Source organism: Misgurnus anguillicaudatus, chromosome 2 (genome assembly GCF_027580225.2).
Source record: "Misgurnus anguillicaudatus chromosome 2, ASM2758022v2, whole genome shotgun sequence".
NCBI lineage: Eukaryota > Metazoa > Chordata > Actinopteri > Cypriniformes > Cobitidae > Misgurnus > Misgurnus anguillicaudatus.
This window is the reverse complement of record NC_073338.2, coordinates 5221348-5246211: the sequence shown is the minus strand read 5'-3', so window position 1 is coordinate 5246211 and position 24864 is coordinate 5221348. Positions and strand designations below refer to the sequence as shown.

The window sequence follows — 24864 nt, the reverse complement described above, 5'->3', positions numbered from 1 at the left end:
TACACATGATAATTAATATGAGCAACATAATTGTTCGCGAGAGAGGGTGCAGCGTTTTGCATGCTGTTGACCGGCGAATGCAGACACGATGGCTGGATTGCATAAACATTACACTGAAATTCGATCACAATACATCCTTAACTCTGGACCAGGACACACTGATTGGATAACATTCCGATCAGACGTGCATTTACACTTTTTCAATGTGTATGTAGACCACATCTGGATACAGGTTGCATGTTAAGGCCAAGAGTAAATGCAGCCTATTTTACGAAATTGCAAATTAATCAGATTGTTCCACTTACTGACAAGGTTAAATTCAGTTTAGTATCATTGTCAAGCAGGCTAGATCAGTGGTTTTAAAACTGGGGGCCGCGAGATGGTGCCAGAGGGGCCCCAATTTTATGTCATTTTATGAAATACATTAATTTATCATGAATTCTGTATAATTAAAACTAAAAAAATAAGGCTACTAACCAAAAGCACTAATTTTTTGTATAATTTAATGTTATTTTTATTAAAATGTTGAGTTTTAGAACAGTTTTTTTGTCACAAATTTTCTTTGGGGGGCCGCGAAGGAATGCATCGTACACAAGGGGGTCCGCACGCTGAAAAAGTTTGGGAACCACTGGGCTAGATGATACAGCTTAAATTAATCTAGTTGCTAATGATATATCTAAGAGGAGTTTAAAACAAAATGATAAAACTGGCTTCACAAATAAACTATAGCATAAAATAAATCCCTGATAAAAAGGGAGATTTGATTATCGTCTAAAGAAATACATTCACCGTAGTTGTATGATCAAATATAATCAACTTGCATTTAAAGTTTTTGGGTTATAAATAGAATTGTACAGAAAATACAAACACAGCATTTCTATATTAAAAACAAATTTAATGTTTTTTCAGTAAGGCTCTTTGTTTCATTTAAGAATTCCTTTGATAAAAAACAGTCTGAAGAATGATTTAAGATTACAGCTGTTTTCTCGAGTTCAGGGTTTCAATGACCCATGGGTATGCAAATTTTGCCTCATGTGCATACGCACAAGGAGGAAATCTACACTGTGTCCAGAAATATTAGGCAAGTGATGATTTTGACGATATCTTCAGTTTGTCCATATTTTCCAACTCAAAGTTGTTTAAACTTTAATATTGATTGGATTTAATGGATATCAGGTGATGTGTGTTTGTGTTATGAGGTAGGGTGTGGCCGAATAAAATCAACACCCTATATCAAGGTGTGCACAATTATTAGGCAGATTGATCTCTTAAAGGCGGAGTCCACGATGTTTGAAAAACGCGTTGGAAAAGGAGACGGGCCGACTACCAAAACACACTTATAGCCAATCAAATCAAATCAAATGCCGGTTTGCGTATGTGTGGGGCGGGTCTATCAACAGAAGGTCCAGATTCTATTGGGGTAGGGGCGTGTTTGTTTAGGTGATTTCAAATATCAACATTGGCTTTCAAACATCATTGACTCCGCCTTTAAAGAAAATGGGCCAAAAAAAGATTTAACTGACTCTGAAAAGTCAAAAATTTTAAAAAGTCTTTCAGAGGGATGCAGCACTCTTGAAATATCTTAGATTTTGGGGCGTGATCACAGAACCATCAGACGTTTTGTTGCAAATAGTCAACAGGGTCGCAAGAAACGTGTTGACAAGAAAAGATGCAAATTAATTGCCAAAAATTTGAGAAGAATCAAACATAACGCTACCAGGAATCCATTATCATCCAGTGCTGCCATATTCCACACCTGCAATCTACCTGGACTGTCAAGAAGTACAAGGTGTTCAGTTATCATATTATCATATTATAAGACAGGCTGAAACCAAACCAGACCACCTCTGAACAAGACACATACGCTGAAACGTCAACAATTGGTCAAGAAATATCTGTAGAGAGATTTTTTTCAAAGGTTTTGTGGACTGATGAGATGAGAGTGACTCTTGATGGACCAGATGGATGGGCTCGTAGTTGGATAACGGACACCAAGCTCCACTTCGACTCAGAAGGCAGCAGGGTGAAAGTGGGGTACTGGTATCAGGTATTCAAGATGAGCTAGTTGGACCTTTTTGGGTTGAACGTGGACTCAAAATCAACTCTCAGACGTACTGCCAATTTTTAGAAAATACCTTCTACAAGCAGTGGTACAGGAGAAAGTCTGCATCTTTCAAGAAGTCTTTGATTTTTATGCAAGACAACGCTCCGTCACATGCATCAAAGTACTCCACTGCGTGGTTGGCCAGTAAAGGCCTAAAAGATGAAAAACTAATGACATGGCCCCCTTCTTCACCTGATTTAAACCCTACTGAGAACTTTTGGGCCCTTCTTAAGCAGGTAATCTACATTGAAGGTAAACAGTACACCTCTCTGAACAGTCTCTGGGAGGCTGTGGTTGCGGCTGCACAAAAAGTTGATTCTGACCAGATCAAGAAACTTATTGACTCTGTGAATGAAAGGCTTGTGACTGTTATTGAAAAGAAGGGCGGCAAAGTTTTATACATGAGGCCCGTGGTTGTATTGGTCATTATGTTTTTAAAAGCCTTATTCCAAGGTGGTTAGTTAAACAACTGAACAAAACATCTCACAAATGTTGGATTTTTGTCTGTTTTTGTTTTCGTAGTGAACATGATTTACATTTTTTACTACCTAAAGAAAATGTGCCAAATATTTTTTACAACGTTTTTAAAACGTCCTTTTTGTTTATATTTAGGGTTTTGCTGAAACATTACCTAATTACAATGAAAATACAATTACAAAACTTTTTTGTGTTTGTATTTTTATTGATCATAATCTTTGTCTTACGATGTCCTATATTTATGACTATAAGCTTAATGTTTTGTCTTTATTCTTCAGCAATTATTTTCCCACCCCTTTTTGCTAAATCCATTGTAAAGCAGTGAGCGTCTTCTCTCTAGTGATGGGAGAAACGAAGCTTTTCGAAGCTTCGAATCAATTGAACCAATTGCTTTGAAAATTGATTCAGTTTTTCGAAGCAGTTCGAAACACCACACACGCTGGCGACCCCTGCTGGTCAAAATAGTGTAAAGCAGATATGGCCAAACATTTTACACTTTGTTTTTTACAAAATAATAGCAAGATTTTTATTAAAATATGTTTAAAAAAATTATTTAACTTAATTTAGACATAGTTAAAAGTGTATTATGTGTTTTTAGTTTTATTTAGGGCAAGCAAATGATTAAAACTAACTACCCTTTTAATTATGCACATTTTTGTCATTAAATCTGTCTATAAACAATAAATAGACAAATTGGCAGTGTTATTAGTCAGAAGGATAAATGTTTTATGAACTTTTATAATAAAACTGGCCCGAGTTCACCGAAACATATTAGACACTGGTCATGTGATCAACTCCCCCTAGTGGTGAATCGTCGGATTTTCGAAACGTTTCGAAACAGTTATGACGTAATGAAGCCTCGTTTGCTAAAATCACGTACTTGGGCCAGTTTGAAACAAGCTCCGAACCACTGATTCGAAACAAAAGATTCGTAAATGTTTCGAAGCCTCATGAAGCAGTGCTTCGAAAAGGACCATCACTACTTCTCTCTCCAGTACAGCAGGAGGAGCTGCAGGTCTTTTGTCCGCCGTTAAACTCACTTAAAAAAGAAAGATAGAAAGAAAGAGCGCGCGTGTGATGTGTTTGTGTATCCTCAGTGTTTTTCTCTCTTGAGTGTAAACAGAGTCTTGCCTCTGAGTATTTTAGCGTTGATAATGAGTAAACAGATCTTACAAGAGGACCAAAGCTCCACAGAGTCTCTAGATTCTGTCTGTAACGCTGGAGAACAGCAGCAGATCCTGCAGACCAAACTGAAGATGTGTTCAGTCAAACTCATCGACTGCAGGAACATCACGATGAAGATAAAAACTAAACCCACAAAAGAGAAAGATCACACTAAGGCATCAGGTATGTCTCCTCAATGATTGTTGTATTTTAAACATTTGTAACTGCCATGCGAGCACCCAGGGACGTGCACAGACATTTTGAGGGGCAGGGGCTCAAGTGAAATAAAGGGCACTTCTCATAATTATGTATTTTTTTTTCTTTTTTTAAACAAAAAAAAGTATATATATTAACGCAATTCTGACTTCCTTTTTAAAAATTTATTTAAAAAGTTAATTATTTGATCTTCCTCAAACTCACGCAATTGTTTCATTTTTAAAAGATGTCTACAAAATAATCAGTTCACACAGAGACCATGGTCTCCTTAGTATTCTAGGTTTATAGAGCAGCAAAGGAAACCATTACACAATGTGCATGTTTTGAAAACATTAAATTACACATTAATGACATATTTGTTAAAATGCTAAAAACAAAATTGTGACTGCTGAGTAGTGCTACATGCCGATAAATGCTATATGCTAGGGTTTAGCTGAAGTTCTATTAGTTTGCAATTAGTTGTTAATCAAAATCTGTATTTTTGTCTGATAAGGGCTCAAAATATAAGGTCTGTTTACTAATTTCTGGCATGAGCCTCAGAGCAGAGCCAATCAGAACAGAGCTCAACATTATTATTCATGACCCTTTCAAATAGGGCAAAAATAGACCATTTCATTCAAATGACAAATTCTAGGCTTGTAAATGGACATGTAAAAACGTTTCTGGATAATTTTTGCACTTAAAGTGCCTTCTTTGTCAAAGAATAATTTAACATATTCTTGCAACACATCCTTTGGCACCTTTAATTTTAGGTTTCATATTTATTAGGGTTACACATGTCAGAAACAACAAATATAGATTAGGCCTATTTTATTTGTATTTTATATTTTACTTTTTTGTGATGTCAGTAAAAATTCAGACTGGGCAAGTAAAATACTGAACCATCAGATTTCTCCCCAATCTACTACTTCACTCCAGTATAACACATTATAGGCTACTTATTTTACAGACATTACAAAAAAACGCAATCAAAAAAGCTTACTACTGTAGTTAGCAATTATATTATTGTTTGTGCTTTATTATTTTATGAGCAGTCTGTTTAAACTACATACACTATAATGTTGCAAGTTTGCAACTCTTCAGGTTAATATGGGATTGTCGTGGAAAACAATGTCCCTGAATCGTTATGTGTAACAACGTGTCCCATATTTTGTGCATAAAACTAGGGATGGCTCCCGCGAAACTGACGTTTCGACACTGTGTCGAGATCCCGAAGCGTAAATGTTTCGAAACACTGCTCCGAAATGTGATTCGGTACACCCATGTCACGTGATGAAGTGATTCGAAACACCAAGCGGTGCATTTCACAAGTATTTCGAAAGGTGGCGTACCTGTCGAATCTGTGTCGAATAACTGACAGGGTAGGAAACAAGTCTGACAATACATCATAGATGCGTTTTTGGCAAGATCAAATACTATAAATTACTGAAAAGAAGTAATTTTTCCTCATAGGTATGTAACACTTAGGCTACTTACAAAAAATGCATGCCATCAACAAGTGTCCCTTGTTTGAGAATGTTTTCAAAGGCTGGAGAAATTATATGTAAAAAAGAAGCTGGTTGAGTTTATCAACACAGAACAATTTATATATTTGAATAAAGATCTTTATATGTAAACAATATGGCATATTATGGCTTGATATATTTTATGAATCTCTTATTATTTATTTGGTATATCTCTATTCCATTTTTTTATTATTAAATAGACCCGAATAGCCTATAGTTATCGACAATTGTGAGCCTAAAAGCTCATGTAGTTGTCAAACAGATGTTAAAACAACAACTAAAAACATTTTATTATGATGTAGCGCATGCATTTCCCGGGTTCGATCCTAAGATCTATGTATGAGAGACGAGAGCACTATCCACTCTCACATTCTATCACTTGTGTGTCAATTAAACAACATGTGTGATACAATGTGTCAGCGCTCGTCTAAAATCTTGTCAAGGCTGCTTTATGTAAAGACATGCAAACGACCGCTAGGTGTCACTGTGGAGGCGGTTTCGGATTGATGTTTCGAAGCCTCGAAACATACGGCACAATTGATTCAACTGTTTCAGTGTTTCACGAAGCCTCGCTCTGCCCACCACTACATAAAACTGTTAATATAAGAATGCTTTCTTCCTCACACACTTACCGGTAGCTGCCTGCATAATCATGCACATGATCGCGTCTCGTTCAGCTTTGGCGCTTCTACAAGCGCGAATGCAGCACGAGTAAAGACAAGACCAATCATAAAGCGAAGAACGTTAGAGAGGCGGGACTTAGGAAAGGTAAAGCCAATCATATTAGCGATGTGAGTTTTGGAGGCGGGACTCATCTGTTAACCGTTTATGTACCACAAATAGCGCTATTTTTCTTTTTATAAGAGTTTACATCTCATTTAAATGATTACTGAATAAATTCAGGTTAAATTAAACAAGTAACAAGTAAAAAACACAAGAAACAAACAGACATCAGTTGTTATATGAATAAAGATCATATTATTAATAAAAAAGCACCCCAGAAAAAAAGGGCACTTTTCTCCAGGAATAAAAAGGGCAGGTGCTCAAGCCCCCTTTGATGTCTATGTGTGCACGTGCCTGCGAGCACCTGTTTTGGGTTTCCAGTCACAAAATTACTAATCACGTTTCACTTAAAGACCAAAAAATATAAGTGCCAAAATTGTAAAGGAATTTTGAAAGCCGGTAATACTGCGCATGCGTTTACCGAACAGGACACATAACCCGTTTGTAGTGCGTTGCTGACCGGCTGCTTCTGCGTATAAAATAATTATGCGATTAAAACGCTTTCTGTGGGAACTCGACCTCCATAAACAATATATCATAGCCTCCTGTGTTTTCTTCACATAACAATATACTTTAGATACATACGTTAAAAATACATAACAGCATAATGACAAAAATAAACAGACTGGAAAGCAATATTGACATGCCAATTGTATTATTATTAGGGGTCAAGCCCCGAAGGGGCGTAGAACCCTATTGTATTTGTTAGTTTTCTTAATTTTATTATTATTAGGGGTCAAGCCCCGAAGGGGCGTAGAACCCTATTGTTATTGTTAGTTTTCTTATTATTATTATTATTATTATTATTATTATGTTTCCTCTTCCGCCATTGAAGTCAATGGCAGCCCCTAGAACCGTACATAGGAAAGTTATGAAATTTGGCACACATGTAAAGGACAGTCTCAGAAGTTACTATAGCAACATTGGTGTGTCTGACTCAAACCCTCTAGCGCCACCAACAGTCCAAAAATCCACTTATGTTCATGCTCATAACTTCTGACCTGTGAGTCCTAGAAACTAAATTCTTGTTTCCTCTGAATCCTTTGCTCATGATGATTCAATTGCACACATTGATGTCATTTGTGTCATGCACATCTTTCCGCCATTTTGAATTTTCCGTAAAACCTACTTTTTCGAACTCCTCCTAGACCGTTTGTCCGATTTTCATGTCCTTTGGTATGTAGCATCTAGAGGCACCCCAGACAAAAAGTTATCAAAAGCTTTTTGATAGACCAATGCGTTCTCGTACAAATTGCCAACATATATGGCGGCGAGCACGCCAAAACGGACGTGAGGCCGTATCTTCGCAAAACTTTATTGTATCGACACGAAACTTGGTATATGTCATTACAGTCATGACCTGAGGGTGCCTGCAACGTTTCGTCACAGCGCCACCTAGTGGTCACGAGATTCGAAAAATGCCTATTTTCGCTGATAACTACTTCAAAGTTGAGTCTAAAATCATGAAATTGGTCTTGTTAGATTCCTTGAGGCATGCCGAGTCAAACGATACCAAACGGTTTTCGGTCGGCCATTTTGGGTGTCGGCCATTTTGAATTTTCTCATTAAGTTCAGTATTTCACAAACAGAATGGCGTATCGCTATGAAATTTGGCATGGTTCATCAGTGACATGTTCTGAGCGCACCTATAAATCTTTAGGACGGCGCCACCTAGTGGTCAGGATATGTAAATAAATTGTTTAAAATCTTTATATAATTTGATTAAATTGCCACTATGACATAAGACTTCACTCTATTGGTTCCTTGGCTCATGCTGAGTCCGACTGTACCAAATATGTCTGAGTCAAACCTACTTCCTGTCGGCCATTTTGAATTATATTGAACACCTACTTTTTCGAACTCCTCCTAGAGCGCTCGTGTGATTGGCTTGATTTTTGGTATGCATCATCTAGATACACTCTAGACAAAAAGTTATCAAAAGCTTTTCGGTAGACCTATCCGTTGTCGTATAACGCATCAAAGAATGCGAGGGCGAGCACGCCAAAATGTGTTTGCGCCTGTATCTTCGCAAAACTTTTGCGTATTAATATGAGACTTGGTATATGTCATAACAGTGATGACCTGAGGGTGCATGCACCATTTCGTCACACTGCCCCCTACTGGTCACGAGATATAAAAAATGTCTATTTTTGCTTATAACTACTGCAAATTTGAATGTAAAATTATGAGACTGGTCTTGTTAGATTTCGTGAGGCATGCCGAGTCAAACGATACCAAATGGTTTTTGGTCGGCCATTTTGTGTGTCGGCCATTTTGAATTTTTCTTTAAGTTCAAGTATTTCAGAAACGCAATTGCGTATTGTTATGAAACTTGGTATGATTCATCAGCAACATGTTCTGGGAGGACTTGTAAACTTTTCGGTGCCCCCTAGTGGTCAAGAGATTTGAAGCTATATCTCTGCATCCCTTTATTGTATTTACACCAAATTTGGTGGGTGTCATCACAATCAAGACCTGAGTCACAATTTATTTTTTGGTCAGTGCCCCCTAGTGGTCAAGTCATTTAAGGCTATATCTCTGCATCTCTTTATTGTATTTACACCAAATTTGGTGGGTGTCATCACAATCAAGACCTGAGTCACAATTTATTTTTTGGTCAGTGCCCCCTAGTGGTCAAGTCATTTAAAGGCTATATCTCCGTATCGCTTTATTGTATTTACACTAAATTTGGTATGTGTCATCACAGTCATGACCTGAGGCACCATCTATTCTTTCGGCACAGTGCCACCTAGTGTTCTCAAGATACGAAAAAATTGTTTTTTTTTCCATAAAACTAATGCAAACTTAGATCTTAAATCATGACAGTCATCACGTATGAATAATTTTTTGCCATGTTTGGCTTGACCCCGGTATCGCTGCTTGCAGCTATATTTAGGGGTCAAGCCACGAAGTGGCGTAGACACCTCTTGTTATTGTTAGTTTTCTTATTATTATTTTTCTTCCTCGTTCTTCCGCCGAAATTCAATGGCAGCCCATAGAACCGTACATAGGAAAGTTATGAAATTTGGCACACATGTAGAGGACAGTCTCAGAAGTTACTATAGCAACATTGGTGTGTCTGACTCAAACCCTCTAGCGCCACCAACAGTCCAAAAATCCACTTATGTTCATGCTCACAACTTCTGACCCGTGAGTCCTAGAAACTAAATTCTTGTTTCATCTGAATCCTTGGCTCATGATGATTCAATTGCACACATTGATGTCATTTGTTTCATGCACATCTTTCCGCCATTTTGAATTTTCCGTAAAACCTACTTTTTCGAACTCCTCCTAGAGCGTCCGTCCGATTTGCATGTCCTTTGGTATGTAGCATCTAGAGACACCCCAGACAAAAAGTTATCAAAAGCTTTTTGATAGACCAATGCGTTCTTGTATAAATTGACAACATATATGGCGGCGAGCACGCCAAAACGGACGTGAGGCCATATCTTCGCAAAACTTCATTGTATCGACACGAAACTTGGTATATGTCATTACAGTCATGACCTGAGGGTGCCTGCAACATTTCGTTACAGCGCCACCTAGTGGTCACGAGATTCGAAAAATGCCTATTTTCGCTTATAACTACTTCAAACTTGAGTCTAAAATCATGAAGGTGGTCTTGTTAGATTCCTTGAGGCATGCCGAGTCAAACGATATCAAACGGTTTTCGGTTGGCCATTTTGGGTGTCGGCCATTTTGAATTTTCTCATTAAGTTCAGTATTTCACAAACAGAATGGCGTATCGCTACGAAATTTGGCATGGTTCATCAGAGACATGTTCTGAGCGCACCTATAAATCTTTAGGACGGCGCCACCCAGTGGTCAGGATATGTAAAGAAATTGTTTAAAATCTTTATATCATTTGATTATATTGCCACACTGACATGAGACTTCACTCTATTGATTCCTTGGCTCGTGCTGAGTCCGACTGTACCAAATATGTCTGAGTCAAACCTACTTCCTGTCGGCCATTTTGAATTATATTGAACACCTACTTTTTCTAACTCCTCCTAGAGCGCGCGTTTGATTGGCTTGATTTTTGGTAGGCATCATCTAGAGACACTCCAGACAAAAAGTTATCAAAAGCTTTTCGGTAGACCTATCCGTTGTCGTATAACGCATCAAAGAATGCGAGGGCGAGCACGCCAAAATGTGTTTGAGCCTGTATCTTCGCAAAACTTTTGCGTATTGATATGAGACTTGGTATATGTCATAACAGTGATGATGTAAGGGTGCATGCACCGTTTCGTCACAGCGCCCCCTAGTGGTCACGAGATATGAAAATTGACTATTTTTGCTTATAACTACTGCAAGCATGTGTGTAAAATTATGAGAGTGGTTTTGTTATATTTCCTGAAGCATGTCGAGTCAAATGATACCAAATGGTTTTCGGTCGGCCATTTTGGGTGTCGGCCATTTTGATTTTTTCTTTAAGTCAAGTATTTCATAAACGCAACTGCGTATTGTTATGAAACTTGGTATGGTTCATCAGCAACATGTTCTGAAAGCACTTGTAAACTTTTTGGTGCCCCCTAGTGGTCAAAACGATTTGAGGCTATATCTCTGCATCTCTTTATCGTATTTACACCAAATTTGGTGGGTGTCATCACAGTCAAGACCTGAGTCACAATCTATTGTTTTGGTCAGTGCCCCCTAGTGGTCAAGTCATTTAACGCTATATCTCCGTATAGCTTTATCGTATTTACACTAAATTTGGTATGTGTCATCACAGTCATGACCTGAGGCACCATCTATTGTTTCAGCACAGTGCCACCTAGTGGTGTCAAGATACAAAAAAATGATATTTTTTTCCTAAAACTAATGCAAACTTAGATCTTAAATCATGACAGTCATCACGTATGAATCATTTTTTGCCATGTTTGGCTTGACCCCGGTATCGCTGCTTGCAGCTATATTTAGGGGTCAAGCCCCGAAGGGGCGTAGAACCCTATTGTTATTGTTAGTTTTCTTATTATTATTATTATATATTATTCTTCTTCTTGTTCTTCCGCCATTAAAGTCAATGGCAGCCCATAGAACCGTACATAGGAAAGTTATGAAATTTGGCACACATGTAGAGGACGGTCTTAGAAGTTACTATAGCAACATTGGTGTGTCTGACTCAAACCCTCTAGCGCCACCAACAGTCCAAAAATCCACTTATGTTCATGCTCATAACTTCTGACCCGTGAGTCCTAGAAACTAAATTCTTGTTTCCTCTGAATCCTTGGCTCATGATGATTCAAATGAACACATTGATGTCATTTGTGTCATGCACATCTTTCCGCCATTTTGAATTTTCCGTAAAACCTACTTTTTCGAACTCCTCCTAGAGCGATTGTCCGATTTGCATGTCTTTTGGTATCTAGCATCTAGAGACACCCCTGACAAAAAGTTATCAAAAGCTTTTTGATAGACCAATGCGTTCTCGTATACCGTGACAACATATACGGCGGCGAGCACGCCAAAACGGACGTGAGGCCGTATCTTCGCAACACTTTGGTGTATCGACACGAAACTTGGTATATGTCATTACAGTCATGACCAGAGGGTGCCTGCAACATTTCGTCACAGCGCCACCTAGTGGTCACGAGATTCAAAAAATGCCTATTTTTGCTTATAACTACTTCAAACTTGAGTCTAAAATCATGAAGTTGGTCTTGTTAGATTCCTTGAGGCATGCCGAGTCAAACGATATCAAACGGTTTTCGGTCGGCCATTTTGGGTGTCGGCCATTTTGAATTTTCCCATTAAGTTCAGTATTTCACAAACAGAATGGCGTATCGCTACGAAATTTGGCATGGTTCATCAGAGACATGTTCTGAGCGCACATATAAATCTTTAGGACGGCGCCACCTAGTGGTCAGGATATGTAAAGAAATTGTTTAAAATCTTTATTTCATTTGATTAAATTGACACACTGACATGAGACTTCACTCTATTGATTCCTTGGCTCGTGCTGAGTCCGACTGTACCAAATATGTCTGAGTCAAACCTACTTCCTGTGGGCCATTTTGAATTATATTAAACACCTACTTTTTCGAACTCCTCCTAGAGCGCTCGTTTGATTGGCTTGATTTTTGGTAGGCATCATCTAGAGACACTCCAGACAAAAAGTTATCAAAAGCTTTTTGGTAGACCTATCCGTTGTCGTATAACGCATCAAAGAATGCGTGGGCGAGCACGCCAAAATGTGTTTGAGCCTGTATCTTCGCAAAACTTTTGCGTATTAATATGAGACTTGGTATATGTCATAACAGTGATGACCTGAGGGTGCATGCACCATTTCGTCACACTGCCCCCTATTGGTCACGAGATATAAAAAATGTCTATTTTTGCTTATAACTACTGCAAACTTGAATGTAAAATTATGAGACTGGTCTTGTTAGATTTCGTGAGGCATGCCGAGTCAAACGATACCAAATGGTTTTTGGTCGGCCATTTTGTGTGTCGGCCATTTTGAATTTTTCTTTAAGTTCAAGTATTTCAGAAACGCAATTGCGTATTGTTATGAAACTTGGTATGGTTCATCAGCAACATGTTCTGGGAGGACTTGTAAACTTTCCGGTGCCCCCTAGTGGTCAAGAGATTTGAAGCTATATCTCTGCATCTCTTTATCGTATTTACACCAAATTTGGTGGGTGTCATCACAATCAAGACCTGAGTCACAATTTATTTTTTGGTCAGTGCCCCCTAGTGGTCAAGTCCTTTAAGGCTATATCTCTGCATCTCTTTATTGTATTTACACCAAATTTGGTGGGTGTCATCACAATCAAGACCTGAGTCACAATTTATTTTTTGGTCAGTGCCCCCTAGTGGTCAAGTCATTTAAGGCTATATCTCCGTATCGCTTTATTGTATTTACACTAAATTTGGTATGTGTCATCACAGTCATGACCTGAGGCACCATCTATTCTTTCGGCACAGTGCCACCTAGTGGTCTCAAGATACGAAAAAATAGCTTTTTTTCATAAAACTAATGCAAACTTAGATCTTAAATCATGACAGTCATCACGTATGAATCATTTTTTGCCATGTTTGGCTTGACCCCGGTATCGCTGCTTGCAGCTATATTTATTAGTTATTCTTCTTCCGCCATTGCGGTCTATGGCAGCCCATAGAACCGTACGTAGGAAAGTTATGAAATTTGGCACACTGATAAACGACAGTCCAATGTGTCCCCACAGCAAATTTGGAGTCTCTATATCTAACCCACTAGCGCCACCAACAGTCCAAAATTGCACTTATGTTTTGGCCTATAACTTCTTATCCGTAAGCCCTAGAAACAAAATTCATGCTTCCTCTGATTCCTTGGCTCAAGACGATTCGATTGGACCCTATGACGTCATTTTCCGTCAAGAAAAATTCCCCGCCATTTTGTATTATTCGTAAAACCTACTTTTTCGAACTCGTCCTAGAGCTTTTGTCCGATTGCCACGAAAATTGGTATGTATCATCTTGAGACACTCATGGCAGAAAGTTATCAAAAGAATTTCGATACAGCAATCCGTTGTCGAATACCGCCTTAACGAAGTTTACGTAGAGCGCAAAAAAACAGATTTTAGGCTGTATCTTTGTCAAACTTAGGCCTATTGACACGACACTTGGTACTTGTGATGCCAGTCAGGAACTGAAGGAGCATGCACAGTTTCGTTGCAGCGCCACCTAGTGGCCAGAGAAATGTTTTATACGCCTATAACTTTGGCTCCGATTGACGTATTTTCACGGGACTGGTTTCCTTGGAGTTCTGAATAGTTGCCGAGTCCAACGATACCAAACATGCCAGAATTCGCCTTACGGTTAACCCTGCTCAGCAAAATAGCGCTTAAAAAACATGCGTGAATATCTCCGCGAGCGTTTTTCCGATCGACTCGAAAACACCATAGCAAGAAACTAACCTTACCTTCTGAACAAAAAGTTCTATTGGCGTTATATTAAAATTTTCATCAGAAATGGCCGAAAAATGCAAAAAACGAAAAATTACCTTCAAATTTTGTGTTTTTTACACATAAATGGTTATAACTCTGCAACAAAATAAGATTTTTACACCAGATTTGATACACTGATGTATGAGCACATTCTGAGGCCACACAAAAAAAATTGTATGCTTGCACCACTAGATGGCCTTATGATTGAACAAAACCTTTGATAACAAGCCAGCCTTATGGTCATACAACTGTTTCTTAACTAAACTAAAGTGTATAGTCATAAAACTAGCTAGATGTAACATAATCATGACCTGATGTTGCATGCACAATTTTTTCATTGCGCCACCTACTGGTTTTGAGATAGAAAATTTTATTTTTGCCCAAAACTACTGCAACAACACATCTAAAATCATGAGTCATCATGGATTATTCCTTTCATGGCTTTGACTATAATCTCTGGTGGTTGCCAATTCACTCCCTAGCAACCATTGAGAATACCTTATCAACCGTTTTTTCAAGAGCTTTTTCTCTGCATCAGAACATCGTAGAGACACGTGGATGGTCGCTTTTGACTGATTAAACTTGTTGTAACATGATGTGACCTACGTTTTACCACTGCAAACACCACTCACATGTCCTTCAGTGCTCTAATGTTCCATGATTGTCAACAACAGAAGGACGATTGCAGTTGACAAGAACTTAGATTATTTTTGTTGATAACTTTTTTGTTTTTTCATCTAAAATTATTAGGTTTACCTAAGTTCTTCAATCTGCTTATCCAACCTCAATTTTACATCCTTTTGTGCCCTTTTCGGCTTGACCCCGGCATTGCTGCTTGCAGCTATATTTAATATTATTATTATTATTATTATTATTATTATTATAAAATAAACTTTGAGGTAAATGCTCCAAACATAACCATACTAACAATAAGACTAAATAAGCGAATTAGCAGTGGAAAAACACTATCTCTCAAAACTTTATATGATAAAAAATTATATTTAATAGGGGTGGCAAGGTTCACAAAACCATCGGTTCGGTTCGTATCATGGTTTTATGGTCACGGTTCTCGGTTCTGTACGGTTCTTGTTGTTATTTTTTCTTTTAATTTTTTTACACTCCAGAAATGTATTATTATCTAGGGATGGGAATTGATAAGATTTTATCAATGTCAATGCCACTGACGATTCTTCTTATCAATACGATTCTTTAACGATTCTCTTAACAATTCCTAATAGGTTTTGGGAAAAAGTAGTCAATTGCTTTTTCGTGCAAAACAAGTGGTTTTATTTGTTTTAAAGTTTACACTTGAGTAAGAAAACTGAAAAATAAATAAGATTTACAAAATAAAATATTCTGTAAACATTACAATCTTACAAGTCATAAACTCTTCCTCCTAATATAGAATGAACAGTTCTCTATAAAAATAGGGATGGAAGCCTAACAGTGAAAAACTGGCTTGCAATGAAATATGTCTGAACCAAATTTGATTAATTTAACAATTCTTATGAAGAAAAATAAGCATATCTGCAGTGGCGGTCCTGGCTAGATTTACGCCCTGGGCGAACCATCCCTTGGCCGCCCCCAGAAAAAAAGAATTACCCCCAAATCCCGCCACCAACATGTATTATTTTATTATATATAATCTTAAATACAAAAAGGTAACAAGAACAGAGAAAAACAAGATAAATAAACACACACACACACACACACACACACACACACACACACACACACACACACACACACACACACACACACACACACACACACACACAACAACCATGTCTGTGGCTGCTGTGGAAGTATCTGACTCCTCATTTTTGCCAGTGGGTGCTCTAACTCCAAAATATTTCAGAAATGCCCCTGAATTTACAATTAAGATACAATATGTAAGTTAGATACACTTACATCACACATGCATCAGTTACCCAATTAAAATGACCATAACACACATTTATTAGTTTATAGGATGTTAACAAATGCTAAGCATACACTACAAATTATTTAAAAAGCTATATCACTGTGTAGCTTACAAAATGGCATGCCATTTTAAATTAGAAGTTATTTAAGTTCACATATAGCGTATAGCAATAAAAAATGACACAGTCAGGAGGTCTGTGTGAGTTTGCTAGCCTGGGTGCCAGCCCATCTTAGCCCCGCCCACAAGATTTTGTAAACGGGAAGATGGGTCTGGGGTTTCTCCGTTGAGGAGCTACTATGCTAGAACAAACGCTGGTCGAACCAATCAAATTGTCAGGGCGGGCTTTATACGATGATGGACAGATAATCAACAGTAACGTAATGAACCACGTCACCAAAGAGCGCGTGTGTTGAATGGCTGCCGCTGTAGAGTTCAGATGTGTGGATTCTGACATTGAGTCTGTTCTAAAAGATATCAACAGAGCATTGATTTTAAAAGAGGAACAGAGAAACGCGAGCAGGGCATTTGTTGATGTTTTTGCCATCCTTCCTATTCGGCAAAAGTTGGTCGCAACTGAAATGGCTAACGTTATCACGGCGATGCAACTCAGCGTGCACGACGAGATGGATATAATTAGCGGTCGTTGCCAGCTTCTTTTCGGAAGCCCGGAATTGTGGTTGCTGAATAAGTGGAGGGACATGCTAGGCTCCAATATTTTCAAGCAAACGTAATGGGTATCGTCGTGGATGAAGTTCACCTAACGTACAAATGGTAAGAGATAGTCTTACTCTATGACTTAGTAAATACTTCATGTTGTGATATAAACGAAATGTTGTAAACATAATAGGTGTTGATGTACATTCGCTAACTCAGTATAATCACAATGTTAGTGTCATTGTAGCGAAATAACTATCAGTTCGGTCAGGCTGCAAAGATGTAATTTCAACATTCGTCACACACTCCGTTGCTCTGATTGGTCGTAGGTCTATCCAATTGAGTGCAGAGGCATTTTTCGGTTGAGACACGCCTCATAATTATAGCTCAATGGAGCGGTATCAGACTCAAATTCTGACTAGAATTGAGTATGACAACGTCAGGCTATGAGTTTGCACTTGTTGTGTTGCAAACACAAACTAGACTGTGTGTTGCCTATGGGTGAATTTAGTTGCATGACATGGTGCCTCAATTCTAATAGTTGCTAGTTCAGCAAAACTAAAACAAACAAAAAAAAACAGTCGTGTTCTGTGGCTAATAGCAACATATTAGCAAGAGAGCGAGGCTAATATAAATAACGTTAGCTCGTAGAAATCGGCATACCTTTATCTTTTGCCCATTTTTCCTCATCTTATTTTCTTATTTTTCTGATCTGGGCAACTTATGGCTTCTTTGGTCTTTTAATTTGATCCATGATGATGAAGACTCGACATCATTAACTTTGCATTACATTTTGCCAACAACAACGTCCGTTCGCCTGTCAATCAACCGGTGTCACGTGACGTGAGTCACGTAGATGACTTTACAGATTTTTTTTTTCACAAAATCCAATTGATAACATGTTCGTAGGTATATGGGTCTATGTTAATTTTAGGAATTAAAAATAAAATGATTTTGGAAGCAGACGAAGCAGTTGTGTTGTGTGGCCTCTGGCCTGGGATCAGTCTATCCCTCGCTCGCCCCCCTTAAGGCGAGCGAGCGATTTGCAGTCGCAAGTTGTTTCCCTGCCCCTTTCTCCCATGCTTCTTCTGACACGCACACAACCTGTGTATGACTCTCAGCACTAACTTGACATGGAAATGAGCGTTTGTCTAAAAAACCGCTTTGGATTTTTTTTTTTTTTGGAGTGCGCTCGTGCGCCCTCACATAGATTGCGCCCTGGGCGTTCGCCCACATTGCCCATAGCAAAAACCGGCCCTGCATATCTGCTTTTTCTGGGAGAATCCTAGCTCTCTCTCGATTAATAGTGTCTCCAGCAGTGGAGAACACCCTCTCAGAAGGGGTAGAAGATGCCTGAACACACAGATATGTTTGGGCAAGATCAGCCAAAAGAGGCATCGTGTCCCTCTTCTGCCACCACCAAAGAGTGGCATTCGCTGATACAGAGATGGAAGGTATGGCTCTGTACATCAGTATTTCTCGGTCCAGTCGTTCACAAAATGTCAGAGTCTGTTGTGGGGCTGTTTGTAAATCATGCTCCTCCTCCGCAAAAAGCTTCTCCAAGGCTGTCTTCCTGGGGTGTTTTATATGTGGTGCCTGAAAGGTTTACCAAGTAAATCTGATGTCCAAAAAACAAATATACTTATGTACTAATTCTATTATTAAAGCTAGTGCTACTGGTAAGGGAACTGTTACTTTACCACCAAAATGTTTAGATTAATGATTTGATTAGTTTATTGTATCTTCATGCCACATTTACTATGAGTAAAAGGACTTACATAGTTTTCTACCTCCTCCTGTTGCTTCTCTTCCACCTCCTGAGATTGTCCTAGACTCGGTATGCTGTCTTCCTGCTCTGACTGCTTAAAAGAAAAATAGAACATGTCAGCCCTATGAAAGGAACCAGTGTTGAGCATCACAACAGAAATAAGCCACAAACTGTAAATCAAAAACCTTTTCTGTCTCTCTGGGTGTGGCTGCTACAATTGCTGCAGACCTCAGCCTGTCCCAAATGTTATGGTTTTACTTTTGTGTCAATACTACTCAACCAAACATACAGTATTTGAGAGCAAAACTATTAAATTGTTGTAAAAAAAATGTATTCGCATTTAAAAAAATTTATCTTACAATTATTTTAGTTACAAAATACAGTAATTGTTAACCAAATTTTTTTTTTGTCCTACAAAGTCTCATCGCGTGTCCCTACATTTTGCTCTCTGCTACGCTGTTTTTGTTTGCGGATCAAAAATCTTTGCTTTTGAGTCAAAAAGTTTTGGATGCAAGTTACAAGCGTCTCAGTGGGCGGGATCAACCTAGTTGAATGAAAAACCCGTTTCTATTGGCCACTACTGTCACCATTTGGCCACGCCCACCACGGAAGTCTGCCACCGAGGAGAGCGATGCTGAGCTATGGAGAGCGGCATTGTTTGTAAGGTACGAAAGATCATTTAATGTCGTCAAACTCTGTGGAATGTGTATAAAAATGAATATCTTGTGGTTAACCATCCATATGTTTTAATCTCTCTTATCTAAATATGCAACGTTAGTTATTAGCATTAGCTTCCGGAGGCTATTGCGTCCAGAGTTTGCTTTATCCAGCTAACGCCAAGTCTTACATAGATATTAACACTTACTGCATACGACCATAAAAACAAATATTAATATTACATATTATGTAATTGCCCGACTATATTTTTACATTGGAAGTTCTTAGTGTTGATACTGCTTAAATATTACTCAATACGTGAAGAATTAATCCCTGTAATGGCACTTATGTAAATGTTTATGTATTCAAACAATATCCAATTGAAGAAATTTAAATGTATGTTTATTCCCATAGCAGATGCCTTTATTCAAATCCATTTACAAATGAAAAAACATTTAAGGGCGGTTTCCTGGACAGGGATTATCTTAAACCAGGATTATGCCTTAGTTTAATTAGGAAATATAACAAGGTTTAACAAACATGCCTTACTAAAAACGTTACATGTGTGCATTTTGAGGCAAAACAAAGGGCACTGATGTATTTTAAGATATGTCAGCGCAAGTTGTTTTCAGTTTTGACAGCTCTTACATTTAGTCTAGGACTAGTCTAATCCCTGTCCGGGAAACCGCCCCAAAATGTTTTGTCCAAAGGCCCATGTAATGTTTAGTAAGACACTAATGGCGCTTTTCCATTGCATAGTACCCCACGGTTTAGTTTAGTTTGGGTCGGGTCAGCTCACCTCACTTTGGCGTTGTTAGCCTTTCCATCGAGTTTAGTATCACTTCGTAGTGGGAGGGATTTTAGGCGTGTCGTTATATTTGCGCTGCCCACAGCTGTGACATCATACAAGTGAGAGGAGAGCGTTGTTGTACATTCCCCTACATTTATTTATTTCTTAGTCCGCCACAAAATTAAAATTGTCAACCACAAATAGATGTTTGCACATCGCGTTTATCACTAACTCTGTATCACATGACAGTTTCAAACACCCGCGGCGTCAGCCTACGGCGCTCCGCTGAGCCTCACTGAAGTTGCATTTAAACATATAATGCTGACGTGCTCGTCGCGAATGTTCCGCCACAAACTGCAAGTCTGGAAAAAACTGTTATGGTGTCCCTGATTCTCAACATGTGGTTGTTTTTCGTCGCTAAAAGGGAGTTTGGGAACTTATAGCAGAGCACAGATGACAACATGCTTGCTCGAGACAGCGCAAGCTAGCCTAGCACAGGTAAAGCTAGCGATGACGCTGTTAGTGACGTTTCTTTCAGACCAATCAGTGATCTACAGTGTTTTCGCGTCACGTTTGGTATCAGCTCGGGTCGCTTGGAACCCCAACCGAGGTGGTACGAAAAAAAGACTCGGGTACCACGTACTGCACCTAATGGAAAAGCTCCCAAAAGTAAGCTGACCCAAACTAAACCAAACCGTGGGGTACTATGCAATGGAAAAGCGCCATAAATATACAACACTTGTTTACCATTTTGTATCTCAGTAATTTGTATTTATTTCTCAGATGATTCTTCACTAGAGGTTACATTGAAGTCAGCCAATGACAGGAGGGATGGCTGGGGATTCCAAGATCTGATAAAAAAAAGTTACATGAAGATACTTGGACTACTCATGGGACCAAAGAGCTGTAAGCAGAATAATTTGGAGTACAGTTTTCAAATAGAAGGATGTTGGTCACCTCAGCAAATACAGTAAATTACTTTTATTAGACAGAAATCTTTCTTTTGAAACCCATATCTCACATCACAAAAGCAGCCTTCTTCCAGCAGAACATATCAACCGTCTCCGATGTGAAGAACCTTGTTAATGCTAGATTAGATTACTGGGTGGTTGTCCTGCATCCTTAATTAATAGGCTACAATTAGTGCAAAATCCCAGCTGCTAGAGTTCTGACAAGGTCATGCAAGTTCATAATACCCCAAATTTAGCATCTCTGCAATAGTTACCAGTTACATTCTGTATCGATTACAAAATATTGCTACTCACTTATAAAGCCCCCAAATGGTTTAGCTCCTACAGACAGAACTTAGTATGCTACAAACAATCATGCTCCATAATATCTCAAAACTCCAGACTTTTAGTAGTTCCTAGGATAGCAAAATCTACCAAAGCAGGGCAAGTTTTGGTAACGCTTTAGATTACAGCCCGGAAAGTACTGCGCGAGTACAGCGAATTTACAGCGTATGTTTCTGTAATTATAGTATACCCATGAAGCACGTACATGTAATTATAAGGGAACAATCCACAACATTTGGGGAACAAAGGGGTAACAACCAGGAAAAATACAAATAATATATGCAGTAAGTATTTTATAACTAAGGGCTAACTATTTTAATATTACATGGTATGTATGACTTATATGCTAAAAACGTGGGAAATTACAAATTATTTATACAGTAAGTAATTCATAACTTCGGACTCACAATTCAAATATTAGGCCTACGTGATTATGGCATATGCTACATGCAAAACAATCTTATGTTTGAGAGTAATTTATCAGGAACACACACATTCACTGAATTGGCTCGATCACACTCCTCTCCACATATAGCTGGTGCGTGGGGATCGCACTGGCGTCATACAATTGCTGCTTTCACATGGATTCTTATTATGAAAACAACACATTTTGCGTTACGTTTAACAGAACTTGTGTTATATTTTAACACAAAATCAACACAAAATGACACATAAGCTAATGTGTTAAAATTACACATAATGTGTTGTTAAATTAACACATCCTTTCTAAGAGTGTATTTTCTTACTGTGTAAATATAGCATTGTTTTGTGTTGTTACAGTCTAAGTCAAAAAAATTTACCCCCTCGGTTCACGTAGTTACAGAGTAAGTACAGCATCTGCGGGCTGTAAATTAAAGTGGCACTTGTTACCCCTTTGTTCACAAAATATTATAAATTACACGTATGTCCTTTATAAGTACACTATAATTACAGAAATGTATGCTGTAAATTCGCTGTACTTACGCAGTACTTTACTGCATATATTATTTGTATTTTTCCTGGTTGTTACCCCTTTATTCCCCAAACACCACAAATTGTTCCCCTATTACACGTACGTACTTCATACGTAAACTATAATTACAGAAACATACGCTGTAAATTCGCTGTACTTACCCAGTACTTTCCGGGCTGTAATCTAAAGCGTTACCCAAGTTTTTTCCACCTATGGAAACTGTGGAACAGCCTTACTGACACTGTTCAGACACTCTCTCCCAGTTTAAATCTAGCCTAAAGACACCTCTTCAGTGTGCATAAACATAATTTCATCCTGTAACTTTGCATTAAGTTAAAATTACTTTTTTTAAATTATCCTTAACCTAAAAAGCTCTAAACAGCAGCTATGGTAATTTTCTCTATTTGCTTTTTTTTAAAACTTCAGATTACACCAGCTCCAGTCTGGATCCTGTCTCTATCAGATGACCCTACACATAAGGAAAGTTGACATCGGCCATCACAAGGACTTCAAAACTGTTCAAAGCGCTATACAAATAAATGGGAACAAAATTGAAATGTTTGAAGTCAACAGCAGAGATGAGGATGCCACACAATGCATCCTCTCCACAACAGATCTTGCATTACAAAGTGATATTGACATCTTTCTTGGCCTCTCTGATTACAATCCTCCCAATCATTCCTGCAACACAAGAAGCACAAATTACTTTTATGACACAAATCACAGTTTGTCATTAAAGTCTGGTCTACTTGCTACTTTTAAAAGATCTTCATATCAAAATGTCTTAAATACTGGATTTTATTAATTTTGTTTAGTTACCAATATATTTATTTACATTTACACATTTTTCATATTCATTCATTTTATCCTAAACTGTTTTGCTTGTTGTTTCATTACTGCAGATTATTTATGTTGGGTGACGCATTGTCTTCACAAGTAGATATAGGTATATCAGTGGTCTCCTCTGGCTAAAGATTTTTGATAATGTCATAAGACAAAGTAGCATTGTGTAATATTTTATATGTTGTTTAAAATATGTTACAAGACGAGTCAGACAGACCATTGCCAGTGCAGCTAAGATTATTCAATAAACCATTTTTATTTTATTCTTTATCATTTTGTCCCCTGCCTGATGCTCTCATCTCTGTCTACCTTGTGGTTGAGTAAAAGCATTAACTCACCACAGAGTTTTCTATCTTTGAGCAATGGACAAAGTCATTTTCCTGACCAAGAGAGGTCTAGTAAAACTAAGAACTAGTGAACTGGACTTGCTTCTTGTATCGGTTTAATCTAACATTTTTGGCATAGTCATATTTGGATCTATCAATGTCATTAGATGCCCACATGATCTTACTCTATTATATGTCATAGCTGCTATGCTAGAATTAATTGTATAAAATAATTGTATAATTTATCATTTCTGTTCAAAAAAAGAAATACTAATTTAGTAGTCAATTACGCAAAAATATTCAGCCTGCAACAGCAAACTTGCACGATTGCGTCACATCATGAGTACATTTTATGTCCGTATGCAGTAAGTGATTAACTTTCTAATAAAAGCGTGGTATTCATCAGGCGCGGAGCCCGCCCAGATTGACAGCTGGCCCGCCCAATCAGAAATGTAAAAAATACTACTCTGTATAGTTAGACATGTATACTACTTTATGTGGTGTAATTTATCTATTGCATGTTATGTTAAAAACAGTAAAATTATAAGTAAGCCTGATAACTATTTAAAAACTATTAAAGCAGTTGAATGTTGCGTTATAATGAAATATTCCCGAGCAGCTTTCAGCCATGATCAGGCACGTGCACACATAGACATCAAAGGGGGCTTGAGCACCTGCCCTTTTTATTCCTGGAGAAAAGTGCCCTTTTTTTCTGGGGTGCTTTTTTATTAATAATATGATCTTTATTCATATAACAACTGATGTCTGTTTGTTTCTTGTGTTTTTTACTTGTTACTTGTTTAATTTAACCTGAATTTATTCAGTAATCATTTAAATGAGATGTAAACTCTTATAAAAAGAAAAATAGCGCTATTTGTGGTACATAAACGGTTAACAGATGAGTCCCGCCTCCAAAACTCACATCGCTAATATGATTGGCTTTACCTTTCCTAAGTCCCGCCTCTCTAACGTTCTTCGCTTTATGATTGGTCTTGTCTTTACTCGTGCTGCATTCGCGCTTGTAGAAGCGCCAAAGCTGAACGAGACGCGATCATGTGCATGATTATGCAGGCAGCTACCGGTAAGTGTGTGAGGAAGAAAGCATTCTTATATTAACAGTTTTATGTAGTGGTGGGCAGAGCGAGGCTTCGTGAAACACTGAAACAGTTGAATCAATTGTGCCGTATGTTTCGAGGCTTCGAAACATCAATCCGAAACCGCCTCCACAGTGACACCTAGCGGTCGTTTGCATGTCTTTACATAAAGCAGCCTTGACAAGATTTTAGACGAGCGCTGACACATTGTATCACACATGTTGTTTAATTGACACACAAGTGATAGAATGTGAGAGTGGATAGTGCTCTCGTCTCTCATACATAGATCTTAGGATCGAACCCGGGAAATGCATGCGCTACATCATAATAAAATGTTTTTAGTTGTTGTTTTAACATCTGTTTGACAACTACATGAGCTTT

The 24864-nt window shown here is 38.2% G+C and overlaps 1 protein-coding gene and 2 long non-coding RNA genes across 3 annotated transcripts in view; 2 read left to right on the top strand and 1 right to left on the bottom strand.

The window, feature by feature from the left end:
- The first annotated feature begins 3576 nt into the window (after positions 1 to 3576).
- Positions 3577 to 24864, top strand: part of LOC129441426 (uncharacterized) — a 39822-nt gene continuing 18534 nt past the window's right edge. The window contains exon 1 of the mRNA XM_073871935.1: positions 3577 to 3928. Within this exon, the coding sequence (XP_073728036.1) occupies positions 3736 to 3928 (193 nt within the window). The 5' untranslated portion in view covers positions 3577 to 3735. The remainder of the gene's footprint in view (positions 3929 to 24864) is intronic.
- LOC141367219 (uncharacterized) lies at positions 18029 to 18775 on the bottom strand. The gene is made up of 3 exons (XR_012371458.1): positions 18712 to 18775; positions 18537 to 18620; positions 18029 to 18354 (listed from the first exon to the last, which is right to left on the bottom strand). It is a non-coding gene; the product is annotated as an uncharacterized lncRNA (long non-coding RNA).
- Positions 19023 to 23761, top strand: LOC129441555 (uncharacterized). The gene is made up of 3 exons (XR_008643482.2): positions 19023 to 19191; positions 20757 to 20879; positions 22647 to 23761. It is a non-coding gene; the product is annotated as an uncharacterized lncRNA (long non-coding RNA).